We start from the raw sequence: 18,631 nt of genomic DNA on the forward strand, positions 1-18,631 counted from the left end.
TGAACCACTGTGACTGTTGCTCTGACCATGATATGGATGTAACCATTTTGTTCACATTTCAAAATGTTTGCCCTCCCATACGACCACAGCTTGGGAATATGAATTACAGTAAGTCCTTACTCTCTACAATAAAAAAAGTGGACTCGCCAATTCATCAGCCTCGTCATCATCATCTAACATCAGACGAATTCGGTCAGGCCCATATCCAGTGTTGTGGTTCTCAATCCCACTGCAACGACTTGGGATTCGGGGGTCAGCACCCTCTGCTACGCTCGCTTGAGACGCCTGGCTCCCGACCCGTTCGCGATCTTTTCTAACTTCCCTAATTTGCATTTTGTGACTATTGACAGTGGAGCACAACCGCCCAAATGTTTTTCACATCACATATCACACGAAAGAATTTATACTAGGCTACAATAAGTTTCACTTTCAGTATTTCCGCAGGGCGAATTGGATCTACTTGAAAATCTAGAATGACATAAGCAATGCATCTTTTCAATGAAACCTAGCTAGTTCAAAACTTGCAGAGTGACTATTCTTCATCTGTCTGGAAAAGGCACTCCCGAAGGCGCCAAACATTTATTCCAGTCTTCAGTTTGGTCTAGCTAGAAAAACCTGGAACAGTAAAGGAAGAGGTTTGTTTGCGAGGTTAGAAGACAACGTCATTAGTTGTAATGAATTTCTTTACGGCAGTGGCTAGCATTTTGTCGACCTCAAAAAATTAGCCTTTGCAAAATTTGCTGAATATGAAGAGAGGAAAATCGCTCGGAAGAGATTCGGGAACGTAGTTTCGGATGAAATTTAAGTGGGACTTACGGCAGCTTCAATCTTGTTTCTACCGCCTTTATATTTGGCTTCATGCGGCGGTCGTAATCCCTTAATTAAACAGGGGAGAAGCAGGCTGTTGGGTTAGACGGGGGCTAGTTGGTAGTGTTTTATGGTTGACTGCGCTGACTGTTTACACGAGACGAAAAAAGAAAACCAACAGAGTCTATTCACAAGACATGCCCAAGAGAAAATTTGCCGTTTAGAGAAAGTATAGTTTTTGTCTTCAATGCTATCATTTTATCAACATCTACATGTAATTACCAGATCCTAAAGGGAACACTAGCTACGTATAAGAATAAGCTGCAAGAACCACACACTTGACATATAATATAGCACCTTTCATCTGACGCGTTTTTTATTAGTCACATTTCCTTTTTTAGGGGAAGGAATAAAAGAACAATAGGTATTCCTTGTGATACCACCGGTAACTTAGTCACTAGTAACTGCGTTTGCTAAAAGACTCAGCCCTGAGCTACACATCAACTTTGTTCTCGGCACGACCCAGGCTACAAGCTAGCATAGCACACGTAATGGGTGGTTCTGTTATGTTAAATCTGTCTTCGCCTTTCATTTTGGGGAGCGATAATAGCCAAAATCGTAATCACACGAAAAAACTTCATTAAAACGTTTGAGAGAGAAAAAAAGAGAAAATAAAAGAGCGGAAACCGCACCGACCTTGCTAAAAAAACCTCAATGCGTATAGGAACACTATCTGGATCTTCTCCACAAACCTGAAGGCGTTTTCGTAGCTGTGATTTCAGCCAGTTTACCAATGCTACAACAAGCTACCTACGTAAACACTAATACTTGGTGTCGCTTTTTCTATTAACTCACGGGCCGTTAACTGGCACATTACGACAAGGTCGCGTAGATTACATAGGACGCAACGTTTATTTGGGGCGGACAAGCGTAACATCATTTTGTTTTATAATGTCAACGTTCCGTGGAAACGCTAGGCGCTCCGTGTTTTTTTTTTTTTTTAATTGAAAACTGCTGTCAGCCCCTGAACCTCGCGCCATGGTTCACGCATCTTTTTTTATTACTGCCACAACTACAACTGATCCGCAATTTTGATCCGCAATTAGCCTTCCAAATCTGAAGGTTCCCCGTACGGATACGTACTCCTCGCCACGGTTACGAGGCGAAACTACTTGAGATTTTTGTACCCCTTATCTTTCTTCTTCCCTACTTTCTTAGCTTTCTCTTGCTTTCCTACTTTGTTCTCTCATCTCATCTTTACATCTTCTTCTGATGCCACATGGCAAAACACGAAGTAAAAAAAAAATACTGCAGAGGGTTTCGACACATTCACATGAATGAAACCAGTACAATCTCGCATTACTAAAACCAAATCAGAGGCAGAGATTCTTACTTGGTTCCGTTCGCGGCCAAGCAAGTGGTGATGTAGCACTTCAAGATGAAAATCCCACCGCGACGCTAGAGGTATAGTAAAAGTAAACAGTTTTTCCCAGTTCTGTCATATGCACTCGATCATTCTGTTTGCCCCAGGGAGCTGGGGAGGTGTCGTTGGCAGTCCTTCCTTCCTCCTCGTTCCCCCTTTCCCCCGTCCGCCTGACCAGTCTTCAAACTTTGCATTGGTACCGCGACATTGTCAACAAAGGACGTGCGGTTCGCCACGGGTGGCGCTGTTCGCTGAAGCGACGGCGGTGCCCTACAACGGCCGCCCGGTCCCTATAAAGATTATATGGGCAAGTTTTCATTGTTGTTCGTATTTTTAGAATTTTCTTTGGTGTTTACATACCAACGGTTTTTTGTAGTGTTTTGTTACTGATCTCTTTAGGAATTTTCTGGGGGTTCTTCCCTCAGATTGTGTTGCGTTTTATCATTTCTAGGGCTCCTTTCAGTGTCTTAAGTGGTTTGTTGCAGGCCTGAAGGGAAATGGCTCTGCAGGATTTCATTCCTAGTTGTTAATGGGGGTAGCGGTAAATTGAGGTTGAATTTCTGTCACAGGTTCCATGTGAAGTAGGACCTAATTAGGACTCGAGGAGAAATAGCGCTGTTAGGTGTATTTAAGTGACAACATGTCACATTTTTGCTGCCATTTGTGATTCTCCTGTTCGTTGACATTACTTTCCATCGTTCGATTTCTTACCCGGAAGGTCATTTATTTTTTTATCGCTTTAGGACCCTTCTGTGTATTTTGCAAACCGTCAGGAGGTGGCTTTGTACGCATTAATCATGCTCAGTGGGTATGTTCTGTTGTAGGTGTCATGGTCACGCTGATGAAGAATTCCAGTCTACGTAGCCAAAGTAGTTCTGCTCACGCCAGAGTTTATCAGAGTCCTCATTATACAAATGAGGCCAATATAAAGGCTCGATAGCACTTGTTCATCCGCGACAGCACCAGTGCTCATTGTTGCATTCTGCCGCATAATACACACTCAGAATTGATGAGAAAACAGTAGCTGCACTTGCTGAAGAAGTATCGTGCGTGCACCAACTTAAGCATGGATGGTAAATTTCCAATTAGAATGCAGTAATGGTCGACGCACAGAATGAAACTTTATTTGGAAGCCACAAACTTTACCCGCATAAATTTGTTCCTGATTGCCTTGCAATCCGCGTATTTGTTCGCATGTCACTTATTTTTTGCCAGCTGAGATGGTGTTGACTCGCCCAGGAGCAAATCACGAATCAATGTATGAATTGGGTAGTGCCCGCCTCCGCAGGTGTTGTTGACGTCATCCATATTGAGTGCGTAGGTCATCACACCACCGTAACCATTGTTAACGGTCCACTCCACCTGTAACGTTATAGATAAGACAATTTCAACACATCCAAGTCATGAATACAGTAGCGAAACTGCCCTAGTCTGACCTTAGTTTGTCGAACTAAGGCCACACTATGGAGTTAAACTTAAGGGCTTTAAATCTGGTAGTTAAACTCGAAGGCTCCAGTTCTTATACTTAAGGGCTTTAAATTTGGTTAGATCAAAAATTATTCTTCCTAAAACAAATATACTGGCAAGAATTTCGCAGCCTCATAAAATCCGGAATAATACATGCATTCATTTACAGCTAAGCAGCAATTTAGAACCAGAGGCTCCTTGCAAGCGTATCTGCTCTCCTTTTGTTGGGAAAAAATAGTAGGTAAAATGATTTAAGAAATGCAGGCTTATGTAATTTGACTTTTTATGGAGTAGTGGGAATGAAAGAGCTTACGAAAATGCCAAGAAACTGTGGGCTGACGCACTGCTTTCATCACTTAAAATTTGCATATCATAATGCATCGTCATGATCATCATCACGTTTGTGTCCGCTCAAGGACGGAGGCCTCCCCCATGGTGCGCTGAAGTTCCCATCTTGAGATGCCCTAGTAGCTTATTTGCATCCGAACTTTCTGTATTCATTTCTCCATCCAGTTAATTGTCTACCATTACTTCTAGCCGCGTCTCTTTGTACCCACCCCGTTATTCTGATGGACCACCGGTTTTCAGTTCTCCGCTTTACATATCCAGCGCACAGCCACTTCTTCAAGCGGAAAGTTGAGCGAGTTGATTGCTAAGGACCTCATACTGCTAGCGAACGTGATACTTGGCGAAAACAAGCAAGGACGAAGCGCACGATAGCGTGTGTTTCTTGATTTTTTTCTTGGTCCAGTATCACGCGCGCTGGCAGTATGAGTCCACTTCTTCCTCTTAACTTCAGGTACAATACCTTCCACCCGAAGTTGTTGCCTGAAATTGACTGCTTGTTTGCCAATAGACCTGAACTTAGCTGAAGTAATGCATGAGCTGTTTCGGAACGCTTTGTCTCCACTACGTAGGGGCAGTAATCAACGTTACGGGGGATGCTTAGAAGTACGAATGGGTAGGCGAAAACCTAGAGAGAGAGAGAGAGAGAGAGAGAGAGAGAGAGAGAAAGCTCTTTATTAGAGGAAAGCAGAGAGGTCTGCCGGCATGTTAACGCCGACATGCTACTCTGCGGGGTACGGGAGGAGGGAAAAAGTTGCAGTTAAACCTTCTGTTAATCTCCTGTTGTACTTTCTGTGGAACTTTGCTGCTGCGCCCATCATCATTCACCCAGACCCCTGTACAGCGGCCTTCAGAACTTGTTACATTCGCCCGCCATTGCCAGGAGCCACATGGTCGCCCCATTGGTACCTTTATCACTGAAGGAAGCTTGCATTGCACGTACAGCAGTATCCTTCCTTCCTTTAGTGCTTCTGTTTCCCTTTCCCTTGCTCCATCCCCGGCTGGCGCTCGCTTCGACGCCAATTTCGACTTTTTTTTCTTTTTTCTACCACCAAATTTCTGTACCTCACAACGTGCGTATTTGAAGCAAATATCTAAGGACTTCGCACTAAAACGAAATTGTGCGGGTGTACAGCAGCCGTCGCGGCCACTCAGGCACAATGAGAGCTTTCTCGCGCGACGCTACGCTCTTTGCAGCCTTCTGGAACTTTCCAGATAGTGTAGTCCCGGCCGCTCGATGGACCTCCTTTTCATCGAACGGCCGTGGTTTAGTGAGCACCGTTGCACTGCAATGCCCGCGCGGGTGGCCCATTGTGTTTACCATTCCGTTAACCTAAGGAACCTGAGTTGCTGAGTTTCCCAACTACCGCCGAGAATTCGGAGGCCGTTGCGTTGTTCAAGAGTATTCCGCCGCAAACTTTCTCGAGCCATTGTTGAGCATTGCCGGCCTCTGCACGCTTTTGTGGGCACGCTCGGACAAACGAATATCCCCGTATTTCAAGCCGTCGTAAAAACAGTGAAAGACTACGACAACCACGCATATATTCAAGAAAGGCTGAAACTGTAACAATCATGGAACGCAATGACGGTAAAGAAAAGGAGAGCAAAGAATTACAGCAAACCTAAATTCAAGAATGGTTATAGTGATCACCGCGCTTGAACGGCTAACCCGCTGGCACTTCCCACATCGGCACGCATGCCGACATTCATCTTAATTAATATTAATTACTTTCACCGGAAATATTCTGCTGTTTCCGTACATTTATACAGAAGTGACCTAAATTAAGGACTACACTATTAAATTTACACCGGTGTATCACAACGACTGTGGTTAGTACAGAATGAAAAAACATGCAGTTTAATAAAGAAAAGGAACAAATAAATGGTCGAACCGCTAATTTATTCTGCTCCTATTTTTTGCAATCGTCCCATTGGGCTGTGCCGAAGTAGCCACTTTTGCAATAGTTCTTACTTCGGTGGTTATATAAATTAAAAAAGCTTACTTTGCAGAGCTTTACGGACATCTCGGAAGCCGCTCTTACGAGGAACGCTGTTTCCTTGTTTAAACGGCTGCAGTGCATATTGGTTTGTCTCGTAGGAAGCACATACAGCTAATAAATTAACAGTTCGTTTAATTTCGCTTGAAAAACGTTGATCGCCTCACAAAGTGTACATTAAAGGGACCCTGCAACACTTTCGATAAGCGCTCTCACTCTTTCCTTCGTGTCTGGAAGCACTGCGAAAGCTACACTTATCGCCAGCACGGAGCAGCAATGCGTCATTTGCTCGTTGCACCAGATACGCCTTCCGTTTCTGATTTGTTTTTGTGGCTTTATTTTTAAAGTTGCTATCGAAAACATTCATTACTGCAACTGAAGGAAAACCGGCAAAGAGCGGCTACATGGCCTCAGTGACGTAATTCGGGCCGTCGAAGAACGTTAAGACCGAGAAAGAGAAAAATCTTTTGAGCGAGTTTCCAAGTTATCTGATGGGCATAGAGCAGTAATTTTTGACTGACGTACTTTGCAACCCCCTTATATAAGTACTGAGTATGTAGGGTGACTACGTTCTACAAGCATTTAAGATTCCAAAAAAAGGTCGATAAAGTGTTGCAGGGTCCCTTTAAAATAAACCGGCGCAAAATTCTCAGACATCAATATTCTTGGCTTGTCAGTTAGGGTCAGCTGATCCCTTGGTGTCTTTGTGTATCCGTCGACTCTCATTCGCGCTGCACGCCGGTGTTGCGCTAGCGTTGCCGCAACTTTCTGAAATGCGAAATGCACCAATTACGCTAAACTAACACGCAAAACTGAACATACGTTTGTTACATACCCACAGCGTGATTCTGTCAATTCTGACGCCTGCTTATCACGCTGCCAATTTACAAATAATTTAAATATACTTTGCTAGTCGGTTGCGAAGACACAACAATCGCAAGTTTCCCGTTAATTTCCGTCATTATTATCGTTTTAGTAGGCTGAAACATGGTTTGGCAACCGTCACATTATTATGTCATGGTATCCTTCTTGTGTGGTGTGGTTTTAATGCATTGGCTTTCCTCTAGAGTCAGTATATTAACTCTATTGCTTAGTCCATAAAACATGTGGGCGAACAAGCAAAAGCCTGTTGGTCCTGAGAATGACCCCGTAATATTATTTAACGGACAGTTGTATCACGACTTGATATTCTCGGTGGCCGTGCCGTGGTCGACCCGTCGTCATGACTGCCAACGCTGAGGAGGACAATGCAGTTGCTTTTCAGAAAGAAACCCGGGTATTCATTGTGAAATACTGCAAAGACTCTCTCAAACGTCTTTAGAAAAGGCTGCACTGGAGGCTTTTCACTGGAACAGACACAAAAAAACGTATCCTTTGTCGTGAACATGGCTTAACGACAAAGTGTACGTTTTTTGGGTCCGTTTCAGTGAGAAGACTCTAGAACAGCCCTTTCAAATTATGTTCTACGTACCAACTATCCCGACACCAAGCATTACATACATTCTGTATTTATTTTTATTTCTGATTTAGATTCGCTTAACAATAACCACCTATTTTTTCGCTTCTGCCGCTTTGTATACTTTTTGAGCTCCTCTTAAAATGTAGGTATCCAACCTATTACAAATGCCAGTTTTCTTTGCCATAGGGGCGAATTTTGTCATGACAAATTGACTGTAGCGACCATGCCCTGTACAATACCGGTTCGAACGTTGGCTTTTTTTTTTTTCTTTTGCTTGCTTATACACACCTCGCACCCAATTATACATCAAAAACATACGGTAACATTCGAGCAGATATCTCGGGCTTATCAGTGCGCCCGTTAAAGTTTGACTTTACCATGTTTTATATGTATAGAGCAACAAGCAAGTGATTATAAAAAGGGCTGCATTGCAAGCAAGCGTGCATTCGTAACTCTTACCGAACAGTAAAAACATCGAAAAATATAGCGCAGAAAATCAATTTTACATCTATTTATTCATGCCCATTCTAGTGTACTTGTTAAAAACCTGTGCTCTAAGCACCGATTCGCCTCAAGAGTAGAGCAAAACTCAGAAATCACGACTGAGGGAAGAGCAAATACAAAGGAAATAAAGGAAATTGGGGGTCTTGCCGATCGACTTAAAAAAATAGCGACGAAAACAATGCTTGTTTCATTGTTTCGTGTATGCGAACTAATGAATCTAGACTACTTATGGTTGTTGCAGCGAATACCCTTCAGCTCTTTTCTGCAGAGCAAATATTGCACCTAGCCAAGAACTACGCAGTGTTCTTGAAGAACTAGAGTTTTCTGGAATGAACTTGTTCGTCCCAATAAATTAGAGGGGCACGCAAACGTCTAAGTAGCCGACAATGTGACGTATACAGCCGAGCATCAGCGAATCGAATACCGCAGCTTTTTCTGCGCACGCATTTCACGCATAATTATTCTGCTTTTGAGAACCAACAAATTAGATCGAAAGCATCCTCTATTAAAGAAATATAGTCAAGTTAGTAACGACTAGTTGACGCCTTTTCCCTGTCAAACAAGGTCGCAGGGTGGACTTTGCTCAAAAGAGGACATCATTTAAAACACGGATACTATAGCCGAGCGAGAAAAACAAACAAAACAAACCCAAACGCATAGATTCTGGCAATACCAACGGCTAGAATACGCTTTTTAAGAGCGAAGCTCTTTCGCAAATTGTTTTTTTTTGTCAGCAGTTAAAAATACCAAAAAAATGCCGACCGAACGTGAGAGCACGCCTCCCGGCGACCGCCCAGCGCCCCTGGCTCACGTTTCTCGAGCCAAGAATACCACCTTAGGGAGATTGGCAAAAAAAAAAAAACTCCAGCGTTCGCCGTATTTGTGAGGAGGAGGAGGAGGAGGAGGAGGGATGCCTTTAATGATGAAGAGAAGTCAGCCTGGAAGCGAGCTTGGCTTGCTACTCCACATGAACATGAGAGGTGCGAAAGTGAAAGGAAGCGAACACGCAAAAGCTCGTACAGACACTATAAAACGCAAATAAGCACACAGAAACCGACAAATGCAGAAACACACACACACACACGGCACACGCACAGTAGTGGCGACACTTGCTCGGAACGAGAAAGACATGTCATAGCAATACGCCTGTCGGAGTTGATGTCCAATGATTATCACTTCAAAAGAAAAAATAAGAACGAAAGAAGCTCACACTAATAGCAGCAATAATGCGGCAGCGGTGAAGAAAGAAATCGGCTGCAAAGTGGACTCAAACAGTCGTGATGGGCGTGAAGGTGGCGCACAGCTTCGCTACCTTCATGTCTTACGCGTTGTGTGAGCTTCCTGAATTTTTTTTCTGTGAACAAAAACAAACAAGACTGCAGCGAATTTCATCCCACATTCTTTTTGGGAACTAATAATGGCGTGCTTAATTGTTTTTTTGTTGTGAACTCTATAACACAATAATAAAGAAAAAAATACGGCGCCCGTTATCGCACTTTTCCTTTTCCGTTTTTGCGGCAAACATTTAACTGCACATGAAATCGGGAAAGGCCCGAGGTGGCCGAATTATTCTCCACAAACGAACAAATAAACCCATAATTACACCCGGGAAAGCGCGATTGTAACTGGAAGTAGGGCGACACCCTTGAACACTGCAAGTTTGTTGAGCAGTTTTGCAAAAATGTGCAAGGCAACCAGGATTGCCGGTGCATGCGAGCTCTCGGCGACACCGTTCCTTGCTCCCGGGCTGGCATTTTTTTTTTTTGTTGCAGCGTTTAATAACTGTTTTAACAACAGATCTGTTTAAGCTTTTAGTTCCGCCCTTGAGCGTTACCAGAAAACTCGGCCCATCCGAGCACACGTGAGCGTGCGCCTCGTGAGGAGCGTCTGGCGTCGTGCAGGCTTGTGCGTGGGCTGCGCCACGTGAGGAGCTCACAAAAAGAAATGGGGCAGCTTGCACTAGTGGTGCACGGTCGGAGAAACAATAGAGCTGGCGACCCCTGTCCTTTCACCGGAGACCGGGCTGTTGCATCTCACATGGATTTCCGAACTTGGCCGCTGAACGTTCTCCATGACTGGCGGGCCCGGTTCGTTTTGTCTGCCGGCTTTCGCATCTCTCCCAAAATGGACTGCGTAGAACGCGCTGAGACCGACTTCGCGAACTCGGCATCTGTAGCGCGAACTCTTTGTCTGCGCTCCGCACTTCAGGCGCACGTGACCTAGCGAGGGTAGCAGCATTGGCGAGCTCACGCCACGAACGCTTGGCAGAGTGTTCTCGAAGGTCGAGCTGCTGGCCGACGCCTGGCGCTTCTCACAAGGCGCATGCTCACGTGCGCTCGGAACTTTTCTGTGTATTTTTGACGAGCTCCTCACATGGCGCAAGCCCACTCGCAAGCCTGGACGACGGAGGTGGCTGCTGCCAAGGTGCAGGCTCACGTGCGCTCGGCTGGGCTGAGTTTTCAGATAACATACCACGGCAGAACTAGAGTCTTACACCGCTCTGCTGTTAAAAATACCAAGAAAAAATACCGAGAGCACGTGAGCATGCGCCCCATGAGGAACGCTCAGTGGCGGCAAGGTCGACCTTCGAGAACACTCGACCCAGCGTTCGTGGCGTGATCTGTCGCGTGATGTTCCCCTCACCAGTTCACGTGCGTTCGCGACTGAAGTGTGGAGCACAAAGCCGAGTTCGGGCTACGGACGCCGAGTTCGCGAAGCTGGTCGCCGCTGGTTCTAGAGCGTGCTGACGCGGTACACTTTCGGAGAGATGTGAAATCCGGCTGACAAAGTGACCCGGGCCTGCGAGTCATTGAGAACTTTCAGGAGCAAGTTTGGAAATCCGTGTGAGGTGCAGCAACTCGGTCTCTGACGAAGGTAGAGGGTACCAGCTCTGCTGTTTCTCCAGCCTTGCACCACTAGTGCGAACTGCGCCAATTTTTGTCGTCCAGGCTGCCTCCGTGAAACGCCCATTCATGTGAAGTGGCTTCAAGTGTGCACGAATGACACAGTGTGAGGTTCGGAACAATAGTAAATAACAGAAGAAATGCTATCAATGAGGCTATGTTTGCATTGCCCGAATCCCAAACAAAATAAATACACCGGACAGCGATAACAAAGAAATGCGTTAGAACAGTTGAGGGAACTGTAAAGCGCTAAAATAAAATGGAAAGGATGTAACCCCCGTATTCTGAATCCAGCTTCCCCTCGAGCGTCAAGTCGAGGAGATCGTTGAAAGCAATTTTCGCAAGCAAAAGCTCCACTACGCCGATTCGTAGAGTCATATGGAGTGGATGAAAGACTTAGAATGCGGCAATAAGTCAAGAAGTGAAGAAAAAAAATTAAAGCCGTTCCACACAATGTGAAAGCTGTCAGAAGTGCAGAGCGCTGATTCGCCATAACGGGTGGTGGCGCCGTTATCCACTCACTGCTACTACCCATCACGCTCTTTGACGCCCTGTCTCACTCCTCTCGATGAATATGCAATTAAAATTTCCCGCCTTCGCAGTGCTCGCGCGCCCCCTGCCTGAAACTGCGCCAGCGGGAGTTGTTCTTTATGTGCTTTCTCTAATTTCGTATGCTGGAGCTGTTTCGCGTCATTTCGAACGCGTAATAGTTTTCTTGTGTGGCTGGAGCCTTTCTGCGCCATTTCGAACGCGCCACTTTTTTCTTGCGCAGCAGCTTTTTTTCGCTTACTATCGTAGAAACAAACCGAACGAGCGTTCCTAACCAAATAAACGCGCTGGCTACCGGTTATATATACACAGATTTTGCCTGAAATGTACCTGCAGTTTTCTTTGCGCTAAACAACGGGGAGATGTATGACAAGCGCCAGCGGTTCACTAGGTTCGAACGGTTACGACTATTCAAACCACCTGGTTTTCGAAGCCTCAGCGTGACCCCTAGACGACGGTACACCAGGCTCTACTTGGTCCGTTATGTCGCTGCGCCGCCAGAAACCGGCAGTCGCTTGACATCGACCTTTCTCGAGCTACGACGACAAGGCGAGCCCATAAACTGCTCTGCATTTAAAAGGAGACAGTACGTGTTTGACACTTGAACTTATGAGTCACTGACGCAAATCTCGTACCGGGAGAATAGTCGAGGCATGAGGCGTTACGCGGCTAGGTTTCGCGTCGGGGTAGTGGGTGGCCGCTCGCGTCGAGAAAGCAGCTCTCTCGGACACGCCGCTGTCCTCTTCGGAGATTCGACGCGATCATTTGCATTCAGCGGAAAAGGCCTAGTGGTTTCAGCTGTAGATGGGTCGGGGCAGGGGTACGGGCGCCTGCACATCATGCGTCTCGGAACACCCCCCACGGCCTCTGTTCTTCCTGCCGCGATTACCTTCCCCTCCAGGCCGCTGCCACTGGCAGCTCCTTATTAGCCGCGCCGGCGTGCGCTTTTGTTTTCAAATGAATGAATGAATGACATTTATTAAGATGGGGGAGGCCACATGTCCGTAGTTGGGGAAGGGGAAGAAGGAAGGAGGGGGAGGTGATCACTCAATCGTTAGAGATGACTTGTTGGAGATAGATGATAAGTGATTTCTTTGGGAGGGGGATTGTAGACCCCATCTCACACTACCCTTGCCAGGCCACTCTTAATGGAAAACACACCTATAGCATGCAGAAAATTTGGGTCTTCGTATGGGGGATCATCAGGGGACGAGTTCGGGGGCAGAGCACTGAGCAAAGAATCGCGAGAAGATGCGAAAGCTGCACAGTTCCAAGTGAGGTGATTGAGGTCTGAAAAAAACATTCTGCTGGCAATGGGGACAGTACGGAGAGGCTGAAGAGTCCAAATGCAACCATTTCCGCAGTGTGGAGGGTGTGAGGGCCGCATTAGCGATTGTCTTATTAACAAAGATTTCTGCGGAACGGGGTAGGGTGGGGACACAATGCAGGTAGCCCTGCGGAGTCTTCTCAACGAGCCGCTTTCGGCGAGAATATTTAGCATGATCCAGTTGGGGGCGCGGATGTAGACCTGGATCAGGTGCAAGATCGGGAGCAATCAAGGGAGGTGTAGACTGAAGGCTCTCCCGCGCTGCATTATGAGCAGCGTGATTGCCGACCCCCTGAGTCACATGCCCCGGAATCCAGGCTACGCGGACTTGCGTTCCGTTTCGGGCCAGTAGGTTAACCATGGCCTGGATGTGATGAGCGGTAGGGTGATCATAGTAAGCCCTATTGAATTCTCTGATGGCGGTGTGGGAATCAGTGAGGAGGTGGACTCTGGGTGGTGGTGGTGCACGAGCCATGTAGGTCATGTGATCCAGGGCTCCTAGGAGACCATGGAGCTCGGCTTGGAGAGGTGACGGGGCGATGGTAGCCATAGTGGTGGCGCCGCTAAACTGAGACAGACCTTCCCCAGTCCTCGCACATCTTTGACCAAAAGCCAAGAAATCTCACTCAGACAAATTCAAGGAGGAACTTTAACCCACCCCATCCATATGCATTTACTCTTTCCTACACAGTACTCTGATAAGTGTAAATTCTGCCACGAACGAGGAACTCTGAAACACATATTATTCGACTGCACAAAAAACTCGAACCTTCCGCCCCTGAACCCGTCCCCTTCCCCTGAGCAGTGGGAGGTACTGCTGTCCAGCGGACGACCTGAGGACCAGCTCCTGCTTGTGACCAGAGCTACGGCAGCCTGGACAGCACATGGGCTCCTGGACTGAGGAACCACTCTCGCATTATTGCGTAATAAAGTTGTCTGTCTCTCACTCGGCGCCGTAGCTTGGATGATTGATCTTGGCGCACCTCGCCCGTGTCGACTGCTTGGTTTTCGTCCTCATTTCTTTGTCGGGGCCTTTCCTGTTGCTACTATTCCTTCGCATGACAACCACCGAAACAGTAGTTTGGTGGGAGCTGACGCGTCCGCGAGGAGCTGACGGATCATAAGGTATTTCCATTAAGAGAGAAGGCGGTGGGCTAGGGGTTCTGGAAGTCAGAGTATAAATGAGTGAGTGAGTGGGGTAACTTTATTTTATAAAGAATAGTGTGCATGATCAAAGCTTTCCACGAAGTGAAGATGAAAGCCTAGTCGAACCGTCTGTTGCTCTGGTCTTGAATTTTATGTTAATATTTGGGGCCGCTCCCGCCACTACTTGAATAGCCCCCCGGACAGCACCTGCCGAAGCTCGTTCCGCTAGCGAGCCATCGTCAGGAGCCTTCTGTTCGCTCCGTCGGTGCTTTCATTTTTCAAGGCGGCTCGTATTGCACGAGCGGCCGCGGCTTACCCGCCTTTGGCGCAACTCTCTCACTTCCCCGGTGCACTCTGCGTAGCCTGTTCTCAGAGACCATGTGCGACCCCCCTCCCGGACACCTGTTTCCCTTTCCTAGCGCTCGATCCCGGGCTCACGGTCCCCGACTCGCGTCCCTTTCTGGCTCGCGACCCCCCTCCCGGACACCTGTTTCCCTTTCCTAGCGCTCGATCCCGGGCTCACGGTCCCCGACTCGCGTCCCTTTCTGGCTCGCGATCCTCCGCTCACGCTCTCCAGCTCCCGCAACTTTGTTTGGTCATTTCAATTGAATTCCCCGCCTTTGCACTGCTGCCCCTCCATCTGTTGCTCCAAAACCACGAGCCCAAGACTCCAGCTCAGCCCTTTTCGTATTCTTTGGTAAAATATTGTTTTAACAGCGGAGCTGCTCAAGCTTAAGTTCCAGCCGTGCCGGGCGTCACTCGAAAATCGGCTCAGCAAAGCAGAGAGGAGAATAATGCTAGGCGAAGAAGGGGGAGGGGAAGTGATGAGGAGGCAAGGAGGCGACGAGCAAGTGTGGAGAGCACGCGTATCGGTGCCGATGTTCGGGTGGGGAGGCACTGGTCGGGGCTAGGCCTAGCGATCACGTAAGCTCTCGCGCGCAGGTGTTTTCCTATTTGAGAGAGACGGTGTGCACTTGGCGGCCTCAGTGTCCGATCTACTGATAAGATGGACATACCTAAGAACGCGCTCTCTCCGGTGAAAGAAGCGGAGCGTCGGTGAAGGAAGCGGCAAGCCGATCGTACGTGTCAATCGACGTCGTGAACATCTGGAATTCCGGCTCAGTACTGCCGCAGCTAAAACGCAAAGGTTGATCTATAGTAAAGCCAGCTTAAACCTACCGAAAATAATAAGTTAAAGGTGTAGAAATAACCAAGTTAAAGTTAGTGAAGACCACTTACTCCGCTGTTTCCTCAGTCTTCGCATCTCAACTGCGAAGGACGTCAAATTTGGTTATCACATTTTTGTCTGCTATGGAAAATGTTACACCCACGTCGGTTTTTAACAAAAAGAAAAGACTGCTAATATTACTTATGTATTAATGTCTAGCCTCAAATATCCCTAATGTTTTCTTTTTGTCGAACAATGCTGACAGTATGTAGTCTGCTACCAGAATTAGTAGTTGGGGAGTTGCTTTGCCTCCAGAATCGTCTCCTTCAACAATTCTTGGAAGTTTTGACTGGCCGGCTGAATCGGGAGATAAACAGGAAGTCGGAGAGAGAGACCAAAATTTTGGCATGTAAGCAGCCCACGACTGTTGTCTTTAAAAATAAAAACATATTAGGGACTGACTGAGATTCGAACCAGGGTCTGCAAAGCAACAGCGTCCCAGTGCGCTACCTCCGAATTTTGCCAGGACCCAGCGGTCGAACAAAAGTTTTTGTCATTGTTACTCCTCGCTTGGGAATTGTGCAGGAATCGGGAACTTTGAGAGAATGATGTGCCCATTCTACAAAATTCACGAATCTGTGAAGTGTACACGTGAAAATTACAGAATAGTGCGTGTCGCATTTAATTGTGCATTTATTATCTTTAAAATTGTTTCGGATTTTTATGTTTATTTTATAGATATCTACATGGATAAGTGAATAATGGGAAGGCACTGTATTGGATGGGAGTTAGTTATTTTTAGTTCATTTCGAATTGCACCTTGTTTACGGTATATTTATAAATTTATATTTTTTATGTGGTTAATTTTTGTAATTATATATTTGTATTTTACAGAAATAGCCTTGGCCAGTTAGTCTAATCCTTCAAGCTTATTTTTGTATATAGTAGTTAGTGGCCGAAAAGACTACAGGTGTTTGCATGTACTATCTAACAAATCTGCGCTATGAAATGCCGGTAAACGTAACAAAATTCTGGTTAAAGCGGGTTTAAATCATGTTATATAGAACGGTGTTGGTACAGCAGCACATACCTTGGCCGTGATTGCTTTCTCCTCGTTGTAGGCAACCCATACGGTGTCGTTGTAGGCGTACGGAGCCACGGTTTTGTTGTCATACGCGGCTGTCGTGTTGGTCTGGTTCACAAACTTGCACACCTGCTCGAATATCCCCCAGAGGCCATTAATGACTCCTATATATTGACAACGTTGCTCAAACAAATGACAGGCGTTGTATAATATCAAGGCAAGTGACAGTTGATTCAGCTTATTTAGTTTTTAGGCCACCGCCAAGAGAATAACTGCACCGATTTTCTTTTACTTGTGAAACATTATTAGCGCATATTTATTTGAGGACGTCAACCTACCAACCTCACTAGGCGTGTAAAACGATAAACGTTTCTCGTGTAACAGTATATTTATGGCTGCAAGTATATTCCCTCGCAGACAAGAAATAGGTGTGATTTCTAGCTCAATGGTAGCTCGAATGTTCAGAAACGAAGATTGGAACATAAGCCAAAAGAAATCCAGAAGTTATTCTTTTCAATTATTGTTACGCCGCAAGCCATATATAACGTATTGAACAAGTAATCCAGTCTTGTAGCGTTTTCTTAAAATACAAAGTCGTGCTTACTGTTGGGTTGCAGTGTTTTCATGAAATCCAATAGTGATATGAAAGCACAAGTTATCCCATACACTAAATTCAGCACCGTAAAAACAGTTTGTTCTCCATGGGACATAAGATTTTCGTTCGATATTCATGACTACCTAATAGGAATGCCTCGAAGAAACAAAATACGAACTCAGCGTAGAAAAGGAGTAAGACAGTCCAAACAGATCTCAGTTCTGAGTCGTTTACCTAACCAACAAAAATTCAGATGCGGTATTCTACAAATTATAATTACGAGCTGCGCACATGGCGTTTGCCTAGTTTTTTGTTTGCTTTAGCAAAGGCAGCTGTTATACAGCAATGCGAGCATGACACGCCAACACTACCTCACATTTTCATTTAAAATTGCAAATTTAGAAAGGATTCATCTGTGAGTAACCAGACCACGAGGAGAAAGGTGTATTGGCGTGAACGGTGTGGCTAATGCTGTTGGGAAGCAAACAGATATCGAAAAGGCTTATGACATTATTTCTTTCTGTTGCATAGTGTCTTTATATTTTTTGTAGTAGAACTTTCATTTATTATTATTTGCAATTTTTTCTTGACGGCATGTGTGAGGTGTCATACCGAAAGCGATTAACACGGAATTAATTCCTACTAGCACTTGCTTTCACTGCGAGTGCGACTGTGGCAAAAACTGCGGATACTGTTTTTGAGAAAATAGAGCTTACCCAGTGGTACGCAACCAAGCCGTTACCACTTCCCGGCCCGGGCCCAGTGGCTGGCGCCAAGAAACCGTGATCTGAGGAGTTCGCTAGAGTAAATGTCCGGCCAAACACTGGTAGGCCCACATTCAACTTGCTCTTGTTCAGGCCCAATTCTCTCAAATACAGTACCGTCCACTCCTGTGCAAGGAAAGCAAAACACAAATTTTAAAGCGAAACAAAAAATGGCAGAGGCTAGAGATCACTTAAACGTAGACTTATAATAGCTATGTGTCGTCACAGAATTCTTTCATTTTTACGTTCCTAAATATACAGTAAGCGCTTTGTGCGGATAGCATAACGCGACTGTAGCTCAGCCATTTTACTAACTCCGCCAAATATCTGAGTCTTAAATCAGCTGCACCGGCCGCTAGTCGTTTGCCCTCAGGACCATCGAGAAAAGAATGAAGCTGGTAGCAATGTTAGCAACATGAATGGATGGCTTAGAGTTCTTATCCTTGTGCGTCTGCCATCATATTTCTACGACTCCCCTACCTGTTTTCCATTCCCACTCCCCTTATTTTGTCTGTCCTTAGCACTTCATAATTCGTATATGTTATAGTGGCGTAGAAACCGGCTGATGGAGTCTCCTCGTTGTCGTGTCACTTCCAGGCGGAGGCTTTCTACTTCAATGAGCGCCATAATTAGGAAATATGCCAGTAAAAAGCGACACTCCGGCAACCATTTCTACTTTGTATGTTAACGGCTTCCATTTTGTAGGGGCCACCTTACAGAAGGCGCAGTAGGAGGAAGGCCGTATGGAGCCGACGAACAAATGACTTTAATTTTGGTTGGTCAGTGAAGATTTGCCACCTGGACCGGAGCCAGCTACGGCAGAACAGAATGGCACCATGTAATTTCCTCGCTGTTCATGTCAGTTAGGAGGACAGAAGCAAAAGTTGTCCTGGTTAAGCCTCCCCTTCGCAAAATCTGAAGACCTATTTGCTCCGCAGCCACCTGTTTCAAGAAATACTTAACGAATGGGAACCCTGGACGAAATTCATAGAAGATCACTCCTATGTGATGCTACCTTCAGCGACAGCTTCTCCCGTGCCGCTACGCAATTACAATGATTTTGAAAGAACAGCATTGGACTAGGCCAGTTTTT

The 18,631-nt window shown here is 46.0% G+C and overlaps 1 protein-coding gene across 1 annotated transcript in view; it reads right to left on the bottom strand.

The window, feature by feature from the left end:
- Positions 1-3,331: 3,331 nt before the first annotated feature.
- The window catches only part of LOC144170441 (chitinase-3-like protein 1), a 35,613-nt gene continuing 20,313 nt past the window's right edge, over positions 3,332-18,631 (bottom strand). The window contains exons 6-8 of the mRNA XM_077700236.1: positions 17,491-17,664; positions 16,186-16,308; positions 3,332-3,592 (exon numbers count right to left, since the gene is read on the bottom strand). Of these exons, the coding sequence (XP_077556362.1) occupies positions 3,428-3,592; positions 16,186-16,308; positions 17,491-17,664 (462 nt within the window). The 3' untranslated portion in view covers positions 3,332-3,427. The remainder of the gene's footprint in view (positions 3,593-16,185; positions 16,309-17,490; positions 17,665-18,631) is intronic.

This window comes from Haemaphysalis longicornis, unplaced genomic scaffold, assembly GCF_048455015.1.
Source record: "Haemaphysalis longicornis isolate Haplotype H1 unplaced genomic scaffold, Haemaphysalis longicornis Haplotype H1 scaffold_2, whole genome shotgun sequence".
Taxonomy (NCBI): domain Eukaryota; kingdom Metazoa; phylum Arthropoda; class Arachnida; order Ixodida; family Ixodidae; genus Haemaphysalis; species Haemaphysalis longicornis.